Source organism: Pongo pygmaeus, chromosome 6 (assembly GCF_028885625.2).
Source record: "Pongo pygmaeus isolate AG05252 chromosome 6, NHGRI_mPonPyg2-v2.0_pri, whole genome shotgun sequence".
In the NCBI taxonomy this organism is placed as follows: domain Eukaryota; kingdom Metazoa; phylum Chordata; class Mammalia; order Primates; family Hominidae; genus Pongo; species Pongo pygmaeus.
This window is the reverse complement of record NC_072379.2, coordinates 134,686,339-134,709,060: the sequence shown is the minus strand read 5'-3', so window position 1 is coordinate 134,709,060 and position 22,722 is coordinate 134,686,339. Positions and strand designations below refer to the sequence as shown.

General features: G+C 45.9%; 1 protein-coding gene across 1 annotated transcript; it reads left to right on the top strand.

The window, feature by feature from the left end:
* Positions 1-3,395: 3,395 nt before the first annotated feature.
* On the top strand, positions 3,396-22,263 carry FAM180A (family with sequence similarity 180 member A). The gene is made up of 3 exons (XM_054496792.2): positions 3,396-3,749; positions 14,968-15,068; positions 17,549-22,263. Exons 1-3 carry the CDS (start codon positions 3,674-3,676, stop codon positions 17,891-17,893), a joined length of 522 nt encoding a protein of 173 aa, XP_054352767.1. The 5' UTR covers positions 3,396-3,673; the 3' UTR covers positions 17,894-22,263.
* Positions 22,264-22,722: the final 459 nt, after the last annotated feature.

Below are 22,722 nucleotides of genomic sequence, written 5' to 3'. Positions count from 1 at the left end.
AAAAAAATTAGCCAGGCGTGGTGGCAGGTGCCTGTAGTCCCAGCTACTCGGGAGGCTGAGGCAGGAGAATGGCATGAACCCAGGAGGCAGAGCTTGCAGTGAGCAGAGATCGCGCCACCACGCTCCAGCCTGGATGACAGAGCGAGACTGTGTCTCAAAAAAAAAGAAATACAGGTAGGCATAGTGTGAGTTCAGAGTGAAGATGTATTGGACAACTATTGTCTTCAGTAGAACACCTCCCCCTAAAGTATTCCTTACACAACCAATAGCTCTCAGAAGCTCCACTGTCATGATTTTACTGTGCTCTGCTACAAAAGGCAGTGTTATCCATTTCCTTACCAGTCTCAACCAGTGCACTCAGGATCGTAGCGGGAACAAGAAAAACATGGGGAGAGAAAAAAATCAGTACTGTATACTAGGCCAGGCCTTCCCGAGACTTCAATCAGGCCCCTTGAGAAGCTGTAGATGTTCGCCTCCTGGTGCCAAGGTGTAGTGGTGAGAGAGAAGGCCTGGCTTATCATCTTAAGAAATGAAATTAGTTACAAACACATTCATTCCCAGTCCAAATCCAAAAGCTAATCCTCACCCCAGTTTAGTAATTAGTAGGTGACAGTTTGGAGATTTGAGCCTACAGATTCGAAAAGTCCAGGACTGGAGGCCAAGATGGTGATTTCTGGTCCTGGATTCCCCATGGCCTGGCAAGCCACATCCATCGTCCTCACTCACAAGAGTGTCGGCAGGACAGCAGGGAGGGCTGAGCCTTCTTGGCTTCAACATCAATCAACAAGTATTCAATGGGCAACTGCAGGGTGCTTGCTACCCCGTGCTAGGTCCTTTGGGCAATCCTTGCAGATTTACGAAGTACGAAAAGAAAACATTACACCAGAAGCAAAGATAGTTAGAGCCAGTAAGACTAATCTGATGAGTAGAGGCCATTGTGTGTTGGAGCCAGCTCTTACGGACTTCCTGAGAGCCGATTGTTAATATTTCAGAAATTTTGCAAGCCACTTGTTAAATTATCAGTAGCTTGAAATCAGCCATGAGTATTTTCACCAGGGGAATTGGCAGGCACTACAAATCAAGGTTTCTCCCCACCCCTCTAGAACTGGTTTACCAGCACTCCAATAAGGAGTTCCTAAAATATAAGGCTTTAAGGCAGGCGAGGGGAGTGGTTTTGCATGCAGGCTATGAAATCACATAGATTTCTCTGAGCCTGTTTCTTCATGTGTATAGAGCTCACATGTATTCAATGCTTACTATGTACCGGATATTATTCTCAACATTTATACATATTAATGTATTGATTCCTTGAAACAACTCTATGAGAGGAAATTATTATTATCCCCATTCTATAGATGAAGAAAATCAAGACCAAGAGAGATTAGGGAACTCCACCAATATCACACAGCTAGTCAGTGGCACAGCTGGGATACAAAGACAGGCATCTTGCCCCAGAGCCTGCCCTCTCATCTTCTAGCTCTGCACTGCCCGATACAGGAGCCACTGGCTGCATGGAGCTATCAGGTACTTGAAACAGGGCTGGTGTGACTTGAGAAGTGCTGTAAGTGTGAAATACACATTAGATTTCAAAGACCTCATGAAAATATTATATATATATAAAATATCTTGCTAATACTATATCACTTACTTGTAGAAATGATAATATCTTGGATATATTGAATTAAATGAAAGATATTATTACTATTCATTGCACTTGTTTCTTTTTATTTTTTTATTTTTATTTTTTTGAGATGGAGTTTCACTCTTGTTGCCCAGGCTAGAGTGCAGTGGTACCATCCTGCCTCACATCAACCTTCACCTCCCAGGCTCAAGAGACTCTCCTGCCTCAGCCTCCCGAGTAGTTGGGATTACAGGTGTGCACCACCATGCCCGGCTAATTTTTGTATTTTTAGGAGAGATGAGGTTTTGCCATGTTGGCCAGGCTGGTCACAAACTCCTGACCTCAGGTGATCCGCCTGCCTCAGCCTCCCAAAGTGCTAGGATTACAGGCATGAGCCACCGCACCCAGCCTCCTTTTACTTTTTTTTAATATGAGTTGTAGAAAATGTTAAGTGACGTTTGTGATTCACATCACATTTCTGTTGGAGAGTGCTGCTGGCTAGTGCCCTAACCTCCTAGTTCGGTGGATGCATTAAATCAGTTAATGCAAGGAGGGCACCTAGCACGCTGCCTGAAACAAATTAAGCACCTAATAGCTATTATTAATATTAGTGAGAGTACTGGTTTTCAAATGTTGTAGTCTAGTATTTTTTCCCCCCAAAAAATGATTTTCTTTAATTTTTTTTAGAGAAAAGTTCTCACTCTGTCACCCAGGCTGGAGTAGAGTGTTGTGATCATAGCTCACTGCAGCCTTGAACTCCTGGGCCTAAACAATCCTTCTGCCTCAGCCACCTGAGTAACTAGGACTATAGGCACATGCCACCACGCCCAGCTAATTTTTTAATTTTTTTGTAGAGACAGGGTCTATTTTCCCTAGGTTGGTCTTAAACTTCTGGCCTCAAGCAATTCCCCCACTTCGGCCTCCCAAAGTGTTGGGATTACAGGCATGAACCACCATGCCCGGCTCCCAAACAACTTCTTATAGCAGATAAAAGAGGAGCTTTTGCAGTAGAGTAGAGCTTTGAGGAGCCCTCTCCAGAAGCCCATTCACCCTGGGCACCACCTCCACAAACTGGAAAACCCACAGGATGACATAATCTTTAAGTGTCCTTCAAGCTTTAGCATTCCCTATCATTTCAGAGAAGTTGAGGAAGTGATATGGGAAAGAATTAAGGTGTCTATGGCAGTATATTGCAATGACTATGGAAAGACACTCCCATTTTGCTTGGGAAAATCAAAGTGGCTTGGTCCCAGGTCTAGGCACAGCCCAGAAATGGGAGCATCACCAATGTGAGTTCGGGGTCCCCATAGGCTCCTGGATCATTACCTATGCACGTTCACACAGACAATACCGATGCACCATGTCACCTCTTCACTTCGGCTCAGTCACAACCTGCCAACTCCCCACCCATCCAGAACCTGGGCAGACCAGACACAGGCTCTAGGCGCCAATGTCCTAGTCTAGCTCCAGGGCCAGGTAACAGTGACACTCAGCCCAGGCAACACAATGATTTTGCTGTCCTGAAGGCAACTTAGGCTCAACCAGCACTGGTGTCTACCAGGCAGGCTCCCAACTCTGCCTCCAGCCCTCGCCCCTGGCTCTGGTATCGTATGTGTGGACGGGGAGAGCAGCCAACTCTTCGCCGGGCTCTCTAACAAGTTCCGCGGGTCTGTTTGTTAAAGAAAAATTCCAGTGGGTGCATCCAACACATGGAACTCAAGTACAGAAATTATATTTATCCGCCCCACTGCCAAGGAGATCACATGCCCCGTGAGTCACTCCAGATGTGCTCAAAAACAGAGTCTCTCTGTGGAAGCCCAGTACCCCAATCCCAGAGAGAGTCAAATGAAGAGAGGTACCGACTCCTGTCCCACCCAGGACGCAGCCTTCAGCCTCCAGCCTTCTGAGGCAGAGTAGGCATTTCTGCACGTCTGCAAAAGGAAGGGAGGGAAGCACTCCATCATCTCACTGGGAAGAACGGCGCGGGCATACCTGCAGCTACTGGGGTTCCATTGGGCTTGAGGGTCAATTTTTCACCTTTTGAAGGACAAGATGCATTGGAAGATGTTGCTGCTTCTGCTGTTGTATTACAATGCTGAGGCTTCTATGTGCCACAGGTGGAGCAGGGGTGAGTTGCTTTTTATTCATTTGTTTGTTTGATGCTCATTATACTTTCTTCAATGCAATTCAAAATTTGGAGGGAAGGACATTAGAAGCCCTGCACTCTCCTTTTATCTAATCTCTGTCAATTGCTTGATGATTCTTGATATGTTCCCCCTTCTTAGAGGGTGATGGGGAAATTACACTGGAAAAAATCAAAGCTCCTGAGGAAATTAGGTTGAGGTGGAGAACCCAGAGAGTATCCCTTTCTGGCATCCCAGAGAGAACTCATTTCTGCTTCATAGAAAGTAGAACTCATTTCTTCGACTGCCCCCACCACCTGCAGCAGCTGGGCCAGACCATCAGGAGAGCAGGTGCTGAGGTCTGCTGCTAAAATGATGGAGTGATAGGGGCTGGGATGCCAAAGGCCTGCTCCCTGGGGGAACCAGAGCAGAAGCTCTGCAGAACGTTCCCTCCTCACCGGGAGGGGACGCATCTCTGCAGCCAGAGGTGGGCAGGTGAGGAGAGCAACCCTTCAACCTCCACTGTACCCACTGGCCCCGCCACCTCCTCACAAAGGAAGGGACCCCAGCAAAGGCTGTTCTTTCATCACTGACTTCCTCCCCCTCAGGACGTAGTTCCTCCTAGCTGGATGGCATCTTTTCTCCATTTCCCTGGGACTGGCTCTGCTTGGTAGACACCAGGAGCACCTCGAGCCAGAGTTTATCACTGTTAGGAAAGGAGGGACCCACAGCACTGCCCACTCTTCACCAATATGAACGGAAATCTTTCCACTGCCTAAAGTCAACTGAGTTCACTCTCCTAGAAAGAACTGCAAGAAGAATGGGCTCCTTCAAGTCAGGCCAGTAGGTGTTTCTAGAGATGCAAAATTGGAAGGCAACTGGCATGGTGGCATGGATGCACCTCCTGCTTGCCTCTCAAGGACAGTGTCAGGGAAGGAAGGAGTGGCCGGAGTGGGGATAGAGCAGCGCGAGAGAAGGATCTGAAATGGGAGGGAGGTAAAAGCTACTGTACTTATGTTGGGTTTTATTTCCTCATGGTTAAACCTGACGTTAGGGACTTACATCTCTAACAGGGATATAAGTCTTTTGAGCTGATCTGTGAAGTGATCATTGCCCAGAAACAAATAATACAGCATTCTTCATTTTTCTCATAACAACATTGCATACACATGCACATACACACGTACACCCCTCCCTTTTTTTAATTTTTAATTTTTAATTTCTGTGGGCACATAGTAGGTGTACATATTTATGGGGCCTATGAGATGTTTTGATACAGGCATGTCACATCATGGAAGATGGGGTATCCATCCCCTCAAGCATTTAGCCTTTGTGTTACAAACAATCCAATGATAATCTTTTAGTTATTTTTATTTGTTATTTATTTACTTATTTATTTATTTTTGAGATGGAGTCTCACTCTGTTGCCCAGGCTGGAATGCAGTGGTGCAATCTTGGCTCACTGCAACCTCCACCTCCCAGGTTCAAGCGATTCTCGTGCCTCAGTCTCCTGAGCAACTGGAATTACAGGTGCACACCACCACGCCTGGCTAACTTTTGTATTTTTAGTAGAGATGGGGTTTCACCATGTTGGCCAGGCTGGTCTCAAACTCCTGACCTCAGGTGATCCGCCCACCTCAGCCTCCCAAAGTTCTGGGATTATAGGCATGAGCCACAGTGCCCAGCCCTCTTTTAGTAATTTTTAAATGTACAATTAAATTGTTATTGACTATAGTCACCCTGTTTTCACACCTCCCTTTTCATTATGTGCACAAACTTTGAGGTAGCACTTGGAAGTAAAAAGCAAAGAGATCTTGGAGTTGGGGTCTGTCACTCCCCACTTTGTCACACTGGGGATTTGCTTATTAAACGGGGTAATAGTGCCCACTCTTCCTAATGCACAGGCTATTACAAAGCCAAAAGGGATTATCTGACTTGCAATATGGCTTGTAAACATGACAGCCACATCATGAGCTACTCTGCAAGGGTCCTGGTTAAGTTCCATCTCTGTTTGGCAATGTGATCTCAGAAGTCTCTTAACCTCTCTGAGCTTTAGTTCACTAACAGGTGACATTAACATCCATCACATCAATAAAACCCTCATGGTGTTACTGTGAGGGTCATATTCAAAAATACAGAGGAAAATACTTTGTAAATGACAAAGCACAATATAAATATTAGCTATTGCCTACCAGTTTTTGAAAAATAAAAATTTTTCATTAAAGGAAGTTTAAGGCTCTTAACAGGGGAATCTACAGCAACATCCTGGGAGCAACTTCTCTGGGCCATGTCCTTCTGCGTTGGGGAAGGTCTTTCCACAGTGAGTTCACGATCCACTGACTCAAAGCCAGCCCATCTGATATCGAGGTCACTATGAGGCAGCGGATGTGACGTGCTAGATTAATGGCTCAAGTCAGCGCTGAGTCAACAAATGATATGGAGTCCCTCCAACCATCATCAAATGCCTTCCACGTAGTTGATTTTTTTTTCATTTTTCACATTTTTTTCTAATTATAAAAGAAATACACAATTCTTGCCATCTTTTTTTTTAAGACAGAATAGGAGTCACACCCAAATGAATAAGTTTTTCCAAACGTATTATTCATTTCACCTTCATCCTTATCCCCACCCTACCTCTAGCCTCAATTCAAAGTACTCCCTTTGGAAACAGTCTTAGGGCAATCTCTTCCTGAGCTTTTCCTCTTCCACCCCCTGCCCTTCGGCCCCCAGCCCCACCACTATCCCGTGTGCATCCTCCACTCTCCTGCTCCAACAGGTAACTGTAGATGTAAACCCACAGGCAATATGCACCTTGTTGTTAGGACTGTCTTTTTCCTACCATCCTCCCAGCCTTTCCCTAAGTGCTCTCTAGGATTCCACCCTGGGAGGCAGCTTTCCACGCCAGGATCCAGGATCACCCATTCCAGCCCCACCAGCTTGATGAAGACCAAATGACTCACCTGTGGCCAAGCCAGGAAAGCCACACCTACACACACACACACACACACAGGTGGCCCATGTCCCAGCACATACCACGTCCTGCCAGGGCACCACTGGAAGGGGGAGGACTAGCCAGACTTGAGAAAGAAATATGCATCTATTAAGGATATGAAAGAAATATGCATCTATTAAGGATATGAATAGCTATGCTTTTGTTGAATACATACAAATCATTTTTTAAGTAGTTTAATAGAGCAGCCCTTCCATTTTTTGGTGGAACTTATGTCATTTTCAGGTGTCCATTTAAGGGTTGTGTGTGTCCTCAGTCATGAATGTTCCATGAGGGAAAGGCCTGTGGTCAGTACTCAGTAGGTACTCACTGACTGCCGGACATGGTGGTGTACGCCTGTAATTCCAGTGACTCAGGGGAAAGTTAAAAAAAAAATTAGCTGGGTGTAGCAGCATATGCCTGTAGTCCCAGCTACTCAGAAGGTTAAGGTGGTAAGATCACTTAAGCCCCCGAGATCAAGGTGGTAGGATCACTTAAGCCCAGGAGGTCAAGGATGCAGAGAGCTATGATTGCGCCACTTCACTCCAGCCTGGATGACAGAGCAAGACCCTGTGTCCAAAAAGAAAATTGTTTTAAGTATTCACTGCCCAAGTGCCCCATACAGAGCCATCTCCTCGCTCCACAGTAACTCCATGAAGCAGGTGCTATCCTGACCATTTACAGGTAAGAAAATTGGAGAGTGAGGCAAGAAGTGAAGTGCCCCAGCTCCCCCAGCTGCAAGGGCAGAGTTGAATTTGATCCCTCAGGTCCATCTGCTGGCAGAGTGCCCCGTCCTCATTCATCCGCTCTGCATATTTCTCCATCCCCCATGGGCCACTCACCTGCTCCCGGCAGCCCCAAGCTCCCCCTGCATGGTGGAGCTTTCCAGCCAAGAGGAGCTGGCTGCCAGAGCCCTTTCAGGAGCTCTCCCAGAGGACCCCCACGCACAGGGCCGAGACCCTGGCTCACTCAGAATAGCACTGTGTTTCCAGAGGGCTGGCCCAGGAGTCAAAAAGTAAATGACATCAGTCAGATCTGGCAAAAGATCTTTTACAAACGAGAGCTTTTCCTTTCCACACCCACTGTCCTTTCCATCGAGTTGCTTCAACTGATTCATTAAAAATACAGTTGGAGTTTGGCTTGAGATGGTCTGCAGCTTGAATCCTTTCCAACAAGCTCTTTGCCACAAATGCTATGCACAGTTCCGGGGAAAGCATGATTAGCCTGAATACCATGCTACTGAACATATCGGAGGGATGGGAGGAAAGAAGAAGAAAGAGACTTTTAACCCAGATTACAGAAAGTCAAAGAGAAGGTCGGGCTGCCAAACAAAGGCAGGCTACTCCATTGGAGTGCCTCTGGCTGTTTGTCTAGGCAAGAAAGCTTTGAAGGGCTAAGGTGTGGGGGAGGTAGGGGACAGCACTCACTGAGATCAATTAAAAAATAGCTTCGTCCAGGCCCAAACAGGGACTCCCCAGGGATAAGAGGAGGGTGTGGTGGAGACAGAAGTCAACATCTACTTTCTGATCATTGGCCAAGACCGAGAACCACAAATAAACTCTAGATTCACCCTATTAGAAAAGGAAGGATTTTGTAGGTACTCTGTTTGAAAAGAATAGAGCTTAGTGACCAGGGCAGGTAATGTGTTCCTGTGGGATTATTTATTCATTTGACAAACAGGAAGGGGTATGATGCTAGGCACTAGGAATACAACAGTGAACAAAACAGACAAAATCCCATACCCTCTAGTGAGGGGAAACAGGCAACAAATATATTTATATTTTAAAACAGGTGATTTGTTGGATGATAATAAAGTAGGGACAGAGGCTACAGAGTCCAGAGGGTTGTAATTTTAAATGGAGTCATCACAAAGAGCGTTTTTCTCTAGCCACATTCAGGTGCACAGGGGCAGGTGTGGAATAGGCAGAGCTGGATTGTGCTTTTGCCAAACGATTGCAAAGGAACAATAAGGGGCGGGCACGGTGACTCACACCTGTAATCCCAGCACTTTGGGAGGCTGAGGCAGGAGGATCACTTAAGGCCAGGAGTTTGAGACCAGCCTGGCCAACATGGTAAACAACCCCATCTCCAGTTAAAAAAAAAAAAAAAACAAAAATTAGCCAGGCATGGTGGCGCCTGTAGTTCCAACTACTCAGGAGACTGAGGCACAAGAATCGCTTGAACCTGGGAGCCAAGATTGCAGCACTGCCCTCCAGCGTGGGCGACAGAGCAAGACTCTTGTCTCAAAAAAATAAAAAAAAAAAAAAGGAGCAATGAGAGAGAAAAGGAGAATCGATGCAGGAGAGTGATCCTAAAAGTAGTCCTTTGACCTTGCATATCACATTATTATAAGTCAAAGTCAGAGTTTTGAAAAGTATGTGTGATCCATTTAAGAATACATTTTCTATCAAATGCATAGGCATTCATTCATTCATAACTAACTACCATTTATCCCTTCTGTAGTTATTCAGAACTGAAGAATGCCCACTCTCTGGGCAGAGGTAACTACAAAAAGGAGCATTGTTCACTTATCGGTGAGATTGGGTTTTGGAGCCTTGGAGATCTGGATTTTAATCCCAGCCCTACCTCAAATAAATTGGATGGCCTAGGGCAATTTTCTTAACCTCCAAGTTTCTTCATCTATAAAATGGAAAGTTCATATTTACCTCACAAGGTACTTATGGACAGCACAAGGCACACAGTGGGTGCCCCTGAGCTCTTACATTATTATATCTGCGCTCCACATGTTAAGAGCTTTAGCCTGAGCTCCAGAGGTATTTCTCAGCAGAAGACATGGACAGAACACGCTATAACACATGAATCATGAACTCTGGATCGAGCTCCTGGACTAACTTAGTCCATGTGGCATGACCTTTAGCAAGTGAGTCACTTGTTCTATGCTGGTCGGTCCCATGTGCCCTAGATGCTCATTTGTCCAGAGAATCAAGGAGGAGCTGAGCAGCACTTGGTTTCCCCACCCCACGGCCAGCCTGGGCAGCCAACTTCCATGCAAGCTGACCATTGAGTCTCAGGAAAGGCTTCCTGGGGAAACAAGATTTTCTAAAATGTAGGAGCAAGTCCAGCTTCCAGCTTTGCACATATACATCTTGGAGTTTGCCAGCCCTTGTTTCAGCCATCAGCATTTCTGGTAGGGTCCAGCCTTCATCATTATGGACAAGAACATCTTGGAGTGACTGTACTTTGTGAAATTGTACCTCTGCATTTTGACATTGATCAGATAGAGCTATTTCTCACCCACCACCTCCAGCCTCTCCAGTGGAGATAAGTTTATTCTCTCTAGATCTTGCCTCACACAGGGAGTCAGATCTGGGTGGCTGCTGAGCCACTGAGATGTCTGCCCTAGAGCTGGCTGCACTCCAGCAGCTGTCTCTACCCCTGCCCAATGCACAAGGTCAAAGCAGCCACAGAAATGTGAGGGGCAGCACTGCTGGGCCTGGTGGACCAGTACAGGGGTGGGGGTGAGGAAGGGAGGGAGAGAGACCCATCTTTAAGATTCCTGTGCTTCCCACACATACATTCTAATTTTTTACTTTTTAAATGGATTGGTAGGACCTCTTTTTTAGCTTCTAGATATTGATCCTTATCAGTGACATTCATTGGAAATGCTTTCTCCCATTTGCTTGGCTTTTTTTTTTTTTTTTTTTTTTTTTTTTGAGACAGGGTCTCACTCTATCACCCAGGCTAGAGTACAGTGGCTGATCACAGCTCACTACAGCCTTGACCTCCCAGGCCTAGTTGATCCTCCTGCCTCAGCCTCCCAAGTAGCTGGGACCACAAGCGTGTGCCACAATGCCCAGCTAATTTTTTTTATTTTTAGTAGAGATGGGTCTCACTATGTTGCCCAGACTGGTCTCAAATTCCTGGGTTCAAGTTATCCATCTGCCTCAGCTTCCCAAAGTCCTGAGATTACAAGTGTGAGCTGCCACACCTGGTACACACTTACATTTTTTTTTTTTTTTTTGAGACGGAGTCTCAGTCTGTCACCCAGGCTGGAGTGAAGTGACATGATCTCGGCTCACTGCAACCTCCGCCTCCCGGGTTCACGCCATTCTCCTGCCTCAGCCTCGTGAGTAGCTGGGACTACAGGTGCCCTGTAGGTGCCTGCCATCACACCCGGTTAATTTTTGGTACACACTTACATTCTAAAGCAATAGCCATTCCCGTTGTCTGAAGCTATTTCTAAGTCTCCACCAAACTATGTTACTATTCAGTAGGAGACCAAGAGCTATTGGAAATGACAAAGTTTCCATTATCAAGCTCAGCTTTGAATCAGGAAGTATTTTCTTCTTGGCTCTTTGAGAACTAGGGGTCCCTCGGGTGAGCATATTAAAGGCATGTTGCTGTTCACAGGGCAACAACTGAGCGAAGAAAGTCCAGGTCTAAGATCATGAATAACTTCCAGGCAGGCAGCGGCTGTGAGTACAGGGAGCAGAAAGGGCTCCACTCCCTGACATTCCCTCCCTATCGCCTTCATCTGCTGGGACTGAGGTTTTGTTTTGTTTTGTTTTTTAAGGGAATAATACCTTTAATTTGGCAATAAGAGATAAATTCTAGCAGAATTAAAGAAGTAAAGTCGCTCTTAGATCCTATCCTAAGAAGGGGGTTTCATCCACCTCCTTTCTTCCTGGCGGGAAGAAAAGAAGAGCATGAAGAAAGAAACAGGCCACACCTTGACCTAGGACCAACTCATCTCATACCAAGGAGAAAGCAGAGACAAAGTCCGTGCCCTCTTTGTGCCTGCACTCCTTACCTCCAAGAACATGATGACCTTGGTCTCTTCAGATGACCTTGTAAGGCCCCATCAGATAGGCAAGAGCTCTGAATTGTTTTATGGTAGAAGGACACCATCGGCCTGTCTGTGATGTGGATAACACAGATCTGGCTGCCTACTGGAGTCTGGGCGCTGGAAAAAGTCCCAGTGCCTACATTTCACTCCCAGAGATGCCCACAAATTGGCCTGGAGTGTGGTCTTGGGCATTTGGGTTTCTAAAAGTGCCCGGATGAATCGAATGTCTAGTCAAGGCTGGGAACCACCGGTCTAACCAGAGAGCAGCCACAAAGCCTAGGGTCAGCATCTTCCACACAATTTCAGGTCAAGCTCACTCTGACTAGGACAGTGGTTCTCAACCTTGGCTATCATTAGAAGCACTTAGGAAGCTTGACGAAATTGTAACATGTTCATTGCCCTCTGGTTCAATTAAATCAGAACTCTGGAGCTGGGTCCAAGAAACCGCTTTGGTGACTCTAACAGTGTTAACTAGTGGAGTCACAGACACCTCACTCTCCTGCGTTCCACCTGACACTACAGGCATTGGCAATGGATGAACAGGGGCAAAGGCTTCCTCAAGCCCTAAAATCTATGATTCTGTGGGAAACTGGAGCTTTTTTGGCAAAGAGTATAAACTCTGCTGAACTTCCAGGCCAGAGGATATTGCTATGGAGTTCATGGCTCCTTCCCTGAGCACGGTCTGGCGAAACAGAGCTGGTCACTCTGCTGACCGAGGCGACCATTAGTGCAGGGATTTCGTCATCAACAGCTATGCCCAGCACACACCCCAGAAGCCTGCCAGGCTCTGCCATGGGTATGGAAATATAAAACTGTATGTATCCAAGCCCTTGAGGAACTTGTGGTATCGATCATAAATGAGTTACTGAGAAAGCAACTTACAGCAATACTATAATATGTCCATCAGGCTTTTCTGGGATATGGGAGATCCCTACCGAGCTTTTCAGGAAAGCTACTCTAAGTTAAAGATGTCTCCTTTTTTTTTTTTTTTTATCACTTCTGATGGCAATCCTTCTAAAATGATTTCCATCCTTCCCTGCCTTTTTTTTTTCTGAGACAGAGTCTCGCTCTGTCACCCTGGCTGGAGTGCAGTGGCGCGATCTTGACTCACTGCAAGCTCCGCCTCCCGGGTTCTTGCCATTCTCCTGCCTCAGCCTCTCGAGTAGTTGGGACTATAGGTGCCTGCCACCACGCCCGGCTAATTTTTTGTATTTTTTTTAGTAGAGACGGGGTTTCACCATGTTAGCCAGGATGGTCTCGATCTCCTGACCTCGTGATCTGCCCGCCTCAGCCTCCCAAAGTGCTGGGATTACAGGTGTGAGCCACCGTGCCCGGCTTTCTTTTTTTTTTTTTTTTTTTTTTTTGAGCTGGAGTCTCACTCTGTCGCCAGGCTGGAGTGCAGTGTGGCACGATCTCAGTTCACTGCAAGCTCCACCTCCCGGGTTCAAGCAATTCTCCTGCCTCAGCCTCCCAAGTAGCTGGGATTACAGGCACACACCATCATGCCCAGCTAACTTTTGTATTTTTAGTAGAGATGGGGTTTCACCATGTTGACCAGGCTGGTCTCAAACTCCTGGCCTCATGTGATCTGCCCACCTCGGCCTCCCAAAGTGCTGGGATTTTAGGTGTGAGCCACCGCGCCCAGCCTGCCTTCTTTAACTGCGTACACTGAACATAATTTGACCTTTTCTCAATGGCTCAAGGGCACTATTATCAACTAGCAGAGCTGCCATTTATGATTAAGCAAAATATGCCTGTACAACTTCAGGGGGTGCCAACACCTTGTAGTCTCCAATTTTTACCGTTATTTCCACAGTTTTCTGGTAGATCACAATCAAGTGTCTTAAAGAGGCTGTACCTTTTTCTACTAGCTGGCGGAGGGCTTGCCGATCATTTCTGCACAGTGCCTGCTCCCCAGAGGGGCTGTGGAGGTGACCAGGGCTATCTGCTCCTAGCCTGACATGGTCCTGGAGAACTGCAATTTATAATGATCATTCCTATACCCTCTGATGTTCTGTCTTCTCTTTCACTTGTCCCCAGTCAGTGCCTAATTCTTACTGTCCTGTGTACCTCTAACAGCAATTCATCTTCCTCCAGTAACCACTTCTACATGCAACCCTGGGAAACAGCATTGTCAAGTCACTGACTTTATACTAAATGCATTCCTTAATCAGCCAGCCTTGGCTGGGCGCAGTAGCTCATGCTTATAATTCCAGCACTTTGGGAGGCTGAGGCCAGCGGATCACTTGAGGTCAGGAGTTCAAGACCAGCCTGGCCAACATGGTGAAATCTTGTCTCTACTAAAAATGCAACAATTAGCCAGGCATGGTGGCACGCACCTGTAATCCCAGCTACTTGAGAGGCTGAGGCAGGAGAATCACTTGAACCCACGGGGGCAGAGGTTGCAGTGAGCCAAGATCCTGCCACTGCACTCCAGCCTGGGTGACAGAGCAAGACTCCATCTCAAACAAACAAACAAACAAAAATCAGGCAGCCCTTGGGGAAAGCTCTGAGTTTGACCCCACAATGATGCCCTAGATCCAAGGGCCTGGGTCTTGTGCAGCTCTCATCCTTTATTTTGTCACGTGTGTTCAGACTCTTGGCAGCTATATTTTGGATGCCTGAGGCAGCCAGAAGCCTGATCTTCTGATTAAAACGGGCAGTGAATCAACATAAACCAGCACTTCATACTGATAAAGTGCTAAGATGTGTTTTCAGGGAACTCACTTATTGACTTTGGGGCTTTTTGTTCTCACTCATTTCTACTTTGCTTTATTTTGCTTTGGTTTAATATAAATTCCCTAAAGCATGCATATCCCCAGGCATATAGATTTTGCAAAACTTTCTCAGATGGTTCTTCCTTTTTCTTTTCTTTTCTCATTTTCTCAGATGGTTCTGATGAGCAGCCAGTTTTTAAGCCACTGGTCTGATATGACTGAGAGCTTTCTGGGCCACACCAGGGGAGTGTGTCACCTCTCTCCTCACTCTGTGTCCACTACCACTTTCCAGTCAGTCCTTTTTTTTTTTTTTTTTTTTTTGACATGGAGTCTCGCTCTGTTGCCCAGGCTGGAGTGCAATGGCGCAGTCTCGCCTCACTGCAACCTCCACCTCCTGAGTTAAAACTATTCTCCTGCCTCAGCCTTCCAAGTAGCTGCAATTACAGGCACTCGCCACCATGCCCGGCTGTTTTTTTTGTAATTTTAGTAGAGACGGGGTTGCACCATGTTGGCCAGGCTGGTCTCAAACTCCTGACTTCAGGTGATCCGCCCGCCTCAGCCTCCCAAAGTGCTGGAATTACAGGCATAAGCCACCGTGCCTGGCCAAGTCAGTCCATTTTTAAGACTCCTTGACTACCTTCAAGGTGGATCAGAGGGAGAAGTTCTGGGTGCACACAGCAGCCAGGAACTCACTGTTTTCTTTCTTTCAGCCGTGCTCTTCCCTGCTGCCCACCGGCCAAAGAGGTCCTCATCACTGCCATTGAACCCAGTCCTGCAGACCTCCCTGGAGGAGGTGGAGCTGCTCTACGAGGTAGGCAGACGGGAACGTGCTCAATCCAAGTCACCCAAAAGACACTGTACTTTCTCTATCTTTTTTGGAAAAGGAGAAGTGACCTGAGCCCCTGACCATGAGTGACCCCTGCTGTGGTAGGGAATAGCCTAATTTGTAGAGGTCATAGAACCTGCTCATTAATAAAGTATTCCTCATGCCTCCTGTCTTTCCCACATGCTATAACAGAGAATGATGGCATTAGGAGTTCAGTTCAGTTTAAACTAAAGATTAGGTTTGGCCCATAGGCGTCACTCCTGGCACCCAAGCACCAGAGTGTGGCAATATTCCCAAGCAAAGTCCTTGAGGCAGGACTCGCCAGGAAATGCCAAGCCATTGTCTGGGTGCAGGCTGGGTGCAGCCTGTCTCCAAGGCCCTGCATGCTAAGATGGCAATGCTGTCTGGCTGAGCTGCCAGCCCAGCTGGGTTTCTGGAAGCCACAGAACACCCTGCAGGCTCTCTTCCACTACCTCTCACCTTGCATCACTGAGACACCACTCCTCCTCCAAACCACAGGGTCAATTTCCCGAGGCCACCCAGACTGGTTCAGTGTTATGATCCCACGCTCAAGTTCTGAGCTTTAGTCCTGGCTCTGTCACCCATCTGCTGTGCCACCTTTCATAAGCCACTGTTTCTCTCTGGGCCTGACTCTCCTCAACTGTTAAATGAGAGAATTCAACTAGGCTATCCAAAATTCCCCTCCAGCTTTGACATCCTCTGACTCCATGCACTAGGACTGTCTGGTTAAGAAAGAGACAGCCGGGCCAGGTGCGGTGGCTCATGCTTGTAATCTCAGCACTTTGGGAGGCCGAGGCAGGTGGATCACCTGAGGTCAGGAGTTCGAGACCAGCCTGGCCAACATGGTGAAACCTCATCTCTACCAAAAATACAAAAATTGGCTGGCCGTGTTGGCATGCACCTGTAATCCCAGCTACTTGGGAGGCTGAGGCAGGAGAATCACTTGAACCCGGGAGGTGGACGTTGCAGTGATCTCAGATTGCACCACTGCACTCCAGCCTGGGCAACACAGCAAGACTCTATCTCAAAAAAATAAAATAAAATAAGAGATAACTTGCTGTAGCCATGCAGTTAAGCCAGGGGGAGAGATTTCAAATCCTGCCTTGGGAACCAGACTGGGAAATGCAGAGTATTTGCCTAGTCTTGAACATGGGAGTCATATGAAGAGATCTATATTTTAGAAAGATCATAGACAGTGCCATGCAGGATGAATTCGGGCAGGGGGAGACGGAGACAGAGAGAAAAGTGAGGATTTGGAGTCATTCCATCCCTACTGTGAGCCTGGCACTACCCAGGGATGTACATGGCAGACCCAGCTCCTACGCTTAGTGGGCAGGTCAGAGAAGAGGACAAATCTCTGTGTCCCACTTGATTCCTAGCACAATCTTCTGCATCCTTCAAACTCTGAACATTTTTCCAGAGGTCCTATAGTAAATATAAAGAAACTAGAGCTATACCCAAATAAATATATTGTTTGCCAAGGATGTACTTCTTGATTTTTCCAAAAGCTGCCAAGAAGAATCAGTTAGAAAGTCAGTCATTTGGCTCAGCATAGCGGCTCATGCCTGTAATCCCAGCACTTTTGGGAGGTCGAGGCTGGTGGATAGTCTGAGGTCAGGAGTTCGAGACCAGCCAGACCAACTTGGTGAAACCCCATCTCTACTAAAAATACAAAAAACTAGCCAGGCATGGTGGCAGGCGCCTGTAATCCCAGCTACTTGGGAAGCTGAGACAGGAGAATTGCTTGAACCCGGGAGGTGGAGGTTGCAGTGAGCTGAGATCACACCACTGCATTCCAGCCTGAGTGACAGAGTGAGACTCCATCTCAAAAAAAAAAACAAAACAAACAATAAAAAAAAAAAAACAGAAAATCAGTAATTTCATGACCTTTATGTCTGAACTCCTCTTTTTTGAAAGCTGGTTTAACACAGAACAGAAAGAGGAAGGGGCCCACAGCCCAATCCAGTCACACCTTGTCTTTGAATAGAAAAACCAAGCTAATGCAGAAAGAGTCTCCCAGCTTCTGCCTTAAAATTATCTGAAATAGTTGATGCTTTAGATGATCTTTGTTGGGTGGGAAAAAGAAAGGGAAGGAATTTATCCAGGACACTAGAAACTGTAATTAGTCCCTTAAATACAGGTTTTGAACCAGACACTGTATTAGCTTTGTCCATATTTGTCTTATTTACCTCTCACAATATCCCAGTGAAGTAGATGTTGTTACTAATTATTTACACAGAGAAGGAAAGTGAGGCTCAGAGAAGTTAAGTAACTTGCCCAAGGTCACACAGCAAGTGAGAAAGTCAGAACTGGAACTCAGGTCTCTTGAGTTCCAAAGCTCTTCTGGAAGCTGCCTCCCTAAGGGAAGGTGTGTGATAATGAATATAACTGCGTCCTCAGCAATGCCTCACTTCATATTTTTGCACATCCACATTTCTCACCAGTTCCTGCTGGCCGAACTTGAGATCGGCCCTGACCTGCAGATCTCCATCAAGGATGAGGAGCTGGCCTCCTTGCGGAAGGCCGCAGACTTCCACACCATCTGCAACAACATCATCCCCAAGAGCATCCCAGACATCCGCCGGCTCAGTGCCAGCCTCTCCAGCCACCCTGGCATCCTCAAGAAAGAAGACTTTGAAAGGACGGTGCTGACCCTGGCCTACACAGCCTACCGCACAGCCCTGACCCACGGCTATCAGAAGGACATCTGGGCACAGTCCCTCGTTAGCCTCTTCCAGGCCCTGAGGCACGACTTGATGCGCTCCTTACAGCCGGGAGTACCTCCCTGAGAGACTGGCCCACACCAGGACCTCAGAGCAGGGACCAGCACAGTAATCCAGAAAGTCTTCATTCTCTACTCCATTTACAGAGACCAGCAACAAAACACTTACCGCTGACACAGAGCAGCAGAGATCAAACAGAGTAAGCCCGATGCTCTTTTCTCCTTGTAGTTTCCTGGAAGACACATCTGATTCATGCCATCATGTGACCTGGGCTGGAAGAAAGGGCTGGAGTGGTCATTGAAGATGCCTCCATGGGCAGAATGGTTTGCCTATGGCAGGCAGAACTCTGATATGCATCAACCGAGAGTAGTGGCCACACACACTCAAGAGTGAGAACAGGCTGGGCACAGAGGCTCATGCCTGTAATCCCAGCACTTTAGGAGGCTGAGACAGGAGGATTATTTGAGGTCAGGAGTTCAAGACCAGCCTGGGCAACACAGTGAAAACCCATCTCTACTAAAATCACAAAAATCAGCCGGACGTAGTGGCGCACACCTGTAATCTTGGCTACTCAGTAGGCTGAGGCAGGAGAACCAGTTGAATCCAGGAGGTAGAGGTTGCAGTGAGCTGAGATTGTGCCACTGCACTCCAGCCTGGGGAACGGAGCGAGACTCTGTCTCAAAAATAAAAATAAAAATAAATTTAAAAAAGAGTGAGGAATGAGCTAGAAGAGACATCATGGCAGGAAGATGGGGGACAGATTCCTTCGGTCCTAAGGGACTAGGGTGCTGGGTTGAATGAACATTTTTCCAGAGGTTCTACAGTAAATATAAAGAAATTAGAGCTATACCCAAATAAATATATTATTTGCCAAGGATATACTTCTTGACTTTTCCAAAAGTTGCCAAGAATAATCCATTAGAAAATCGGTAATTTTATGACCTTTATGTCTGAACTCTTCTTTTCTGAAAGCTGGCATAACACAGAAGAGAAACAGGAAGGGGCCCACAGCCCAGTCCAGCCATGCCTTGTCTTTGAATAGAAAAACCAAGCTAATGCAGAAAGAGTCTCCCAATGAACAAGGTGGCATGAAGGCCCGTGCCTGTCTGTCTTCATGCAAAAATACTTTAGCAACATCAGAGAACTAAATGCTCCAAATAAAAATGATTTTCAGATGACAGAATTCTATCCTTTCAAATGCCAAAACTTTCCTTTTAGAGATATTGACTCGATATCTATTTAAACTATGTATACAAATCACCTTAAGCTTTTGTTTAAAGATCATCATTTAAACATTCTTTTGTGTGTGTCCGTATGTGTGTGTGTGTGTGTGTGTGTGTGTGTGATGGAGTCTCGCTCTGTCATCCTGGCTGGAGTGCAGTGGCACTATCTCGGCTCACTGCAGTGTCTGCCTCCTGGGTTCAAGCGATTCTCCTGCTTCAGCCTCCCGAGTAGCTGGGACTATAGGCGCACACCACCACACCTGGCTAATTTTTGTATTTTTAGTAGAGACGGTTTTTCGCCAGTTGGCCAGGCTGGTCTCAAACTTCTGGCCTCAAGTGATCCACCCGCCTCAGGCTCCCAAAGTGTTGGGATTATAGGTGTGAGCCATTGCACCTGGCCATATCATCATTTAAATATTCTAATGAAGGAGTTGGATAAGATAATCTCTAAGACTCCTACCTATGAAGTTCCTACAATCCTTTAACTGTGAGATGCCACAAGGAGAGCACCTGGATCTAAGAAGTCTGCTCAACTGTTTGTACCGACCCTGAGAGGTCCCAGACTGCTCATTCTGTGTTCAGTTCTGAGTTTTTCTGCTGCCTCCCTCACTGTCAGGCTATTAGAGCATATTTTTCCTTGTTACCAATGTAACTTGCCCTTCACAGTCTGTTCTTTCTTAGCTGGCCATTGCCTACAAACTACAATAGCCAGGCTTGTTATAACTCTATGTTAAATAAGAGTTAATAGATGAAGGCCTCTGCTGGGGGTCGAGTGTCTGGGTCCTAATAAGGATTCCTCATTAGCTCAGAGATCCTTCTGTCTTCTCCTAAGTTTACAGCTGAGTTCGGCAAGCAAAAGCTGCAACAAGTCTGATCTTTGAATGAGTGAGGATTTATTGGGCTAAATTTGATTCTGAAATGGGTATTTAACAGTTGTCATTTGATAATGATGAGGTCTGGACTCCTTCAAAATCTTTGAGCAAATAAGCTTTGCCTAGCAGTGCTAGCCGCATGACCTTTTTGGAGAAATACTAGGACACAGGAAGAAGGTATTCATCATCAGAGAAAAACACAGCTTTGCATCCTGATAGTCTCAGGCTCAGAAGATTAGTAAGTCTCAGTCTCTCTTTCTCATTCCCTGACCATTCTGCTCTTTTACCTCCTCCAAATGCAGATTCTGATATATGCTTTTTTTGTTCAATCTTTCTCTTTCTAAATGTACACATTCTCTCTGACACAGTCACTCTGCTTGTCTCTGTCCTTCTTTCTTTTATTTTAGTTGGTACCTCTGCTGCTCTATATTTGGGCCCAATTCCAAATATCTTTGTATCTGTTTTTTGATGCATCTCCAAGACTCTTCTGCTTGACTTTTGCTCTATCTCTGCTGACCCACACTCTAACACTCACTGTCTGTCAGTCTTCTCTGGGTATCATTGTCTAAGTAAAACACAAGTCAGTGTACAGACAGCGCTGGGATCGCCCAGAGGCAGATAAACATGGTAGCCTATCTTCACAGTTTGTACTTTTCCTAGATGTCAGGTGGGGAGTGGATTAGCAATGGCCTCAGTCCCTAGACACTGTGCAATACCCTGATAGTCAGTCTTGTATCCCGCCCTGAGGCTCCACTCCCTTGACAATGGATCTGAAAGCTTTCTTGTACTCAAAATCATCAGATGGAAAGGCCCACCCTTGTAGTCCCTGACCACCACGTTATGTAGATGGCTGCTCCCAGTAGTAAGAAATCCATGAATGGGAGGATGGTTCCCAGGAACATTCACCCAGCAACAAAAAAATTAAACACAAATTGGGGCCTGAATTTCTGTAGCAATCAATGACTGAAAAAAAAAATAGAAAAAAGAAGGACATGACCTTTTTAAAGACAAATGAAGACTCATTTTCAGTAACTAGAATCTTAAAAACTATTTTAATCTGAATGCAGATAATCGTTTACCCACAGAGAGTTTTATAACAGTGACTTCATTGACATGCAGAATCAAATATTGTGATCACCACCAGCAGCCAAAAAACCCTATTCTTTGCCCAAGGAATAGTAGAAATGTAGACTAGACAGACAAACAGGGTCTCCTATTTTGCCTCATTAGTGCCACACTCTACACAACTACAGTCACGAAGGGGTCACATTTGGTTATAATTACTATTAGAATAATATGGGAGTGTGATGTTTGTAGTGGAAACTTGCCCATGACTTATGTAACCATTTCTGCTGACAAATTTTAGGATCTAAAAACTTTGTGGGTTTTTTTGTTTTGTTTTTGTTTGTTTGTTTTTGAGACAGTCTCGCTCTGTCACCCAGATTGGAGTGCAGTGGCACCTCCGCCTACAGTGTTCAAACGATTCTCCCACCTCAGCCTCCCAAGTAGCTGGGACCACAGGCACATGCCCTGCTAATTTTTTTGTATTTTTAGCAGAGATGGGGTTTCACCATGTTGGCCAGGCTGGTCTCAAACTCCTGACCTCAAGTGGTCCACCTGTCTCAGCCTCCCAAAATGCTAGGATTACAGGCGTGAGCCACCGTGCCCAGCCCAGGATCTAAAAACTTTCTAAGTTTCCTCCATCGTTGGCATCCTCACAGCTATCTCCAATGTCACTCAAGAGACATCAACAGACATTTAACTGCTGCAAACCTCATTGCTCTGTCACCTCACCTTGAATCTAACAAATCAAAGTATTTCTGCAGGTCCAATGGTCTAAAATCAAATGCTTGTTAAATGACTTTGTACAACATCCCTTGCTTTCCTAATCCATTTTGATATTTTTTTTATTGTGGTAAAAAACACATCACATAAAATGTACCATCTTAACCATTTTTAAGCATATAGTACAGCAGTGTTAACTCCATGCATGTTGTGGTGAAACAGACCCCTGGAACTTTCTCATCTTGTAATTCTGAAGTTCTATACCCACTGAACAACTCCTCTTTTCCCCTTCCCCCTGCCTGCCCCAGCTCTTGGCACCATTATTCTGCTTTCTGTTTTTGAGAGTCTGACTACTTAAGATACCTCATACAAGTAGAATCTGGCTTACATTTCTTGAGCATTGTATTCTGGAAAAGTGTTTCCTTCCTCTGAAAAATGGGTAGAGTTCTGAAGGAGAACTACTGGTCTTATTGTATCACTTGCTGTACCTATTTTTATTTAACAAATATTCATCTATGGTATAATAAAGATGTCATGATTGAGTTGCTCACTGGAATCTTTGTTATCTCAGAGTATCTCACCGAGGAATTTGGAATGGTTCATGGGTTTAACAGTGGATGTTGACTTCCACAGCTGCTTATAATTATCCGGTGTCTTTAATGTTTGCGACCAAAACATCACACACGTGGTATTGTTCATTCCGAGTTTCAAAATCATAACTGAAAAAAAATGAGGCCAGAATGTAGTAAATACAGTAGCCAGTCTTTAACATGCATTTAAAGAGTTGAGTCATCCTAGCCCATCCTACGATGGCAAGATAATTTCACAGGGGACCTGGGCTGTCCACAGTTGCACCTGCCTTAAAAGTCAAGAAGAATTTGTTTTTGGGTCACTTCCCTGGTCACTTTAGCCTGGGGATCATTTCCAAGTAGTATAGTTGCAGATCTTGGAACGCCATTCCTGTGTTCTGTGAATTCAAGACAACGTGGGTTTTATAACCCTTTGACTCTGCTCA

Bases quoted from the DNA above. Each gene is read 5' to 3' on its own strand.
- FAM180A (XM_054496792.2), top strand. From the start codon at position 3,674: ATGCATTGGAAGATGTTGCTGCTTCTGCTGTTGTATTACAATGCTGAG. The intron at 3,750-14,967 runs GTGAGTTGCTTT...TCTTTCTTTCAG, and splicing joins GTGCCACAGGTGGAGCAGGG to CCGTGCTCTTCCCTGCTGCC. The intron at 15,069-17,548 runs GTAGGCAGACGG...ATTTCTCACCAG, and splicing joins AGGTGGAGCTGCTCTACGAG to TTCCTGCTGGCCGAACTTGA.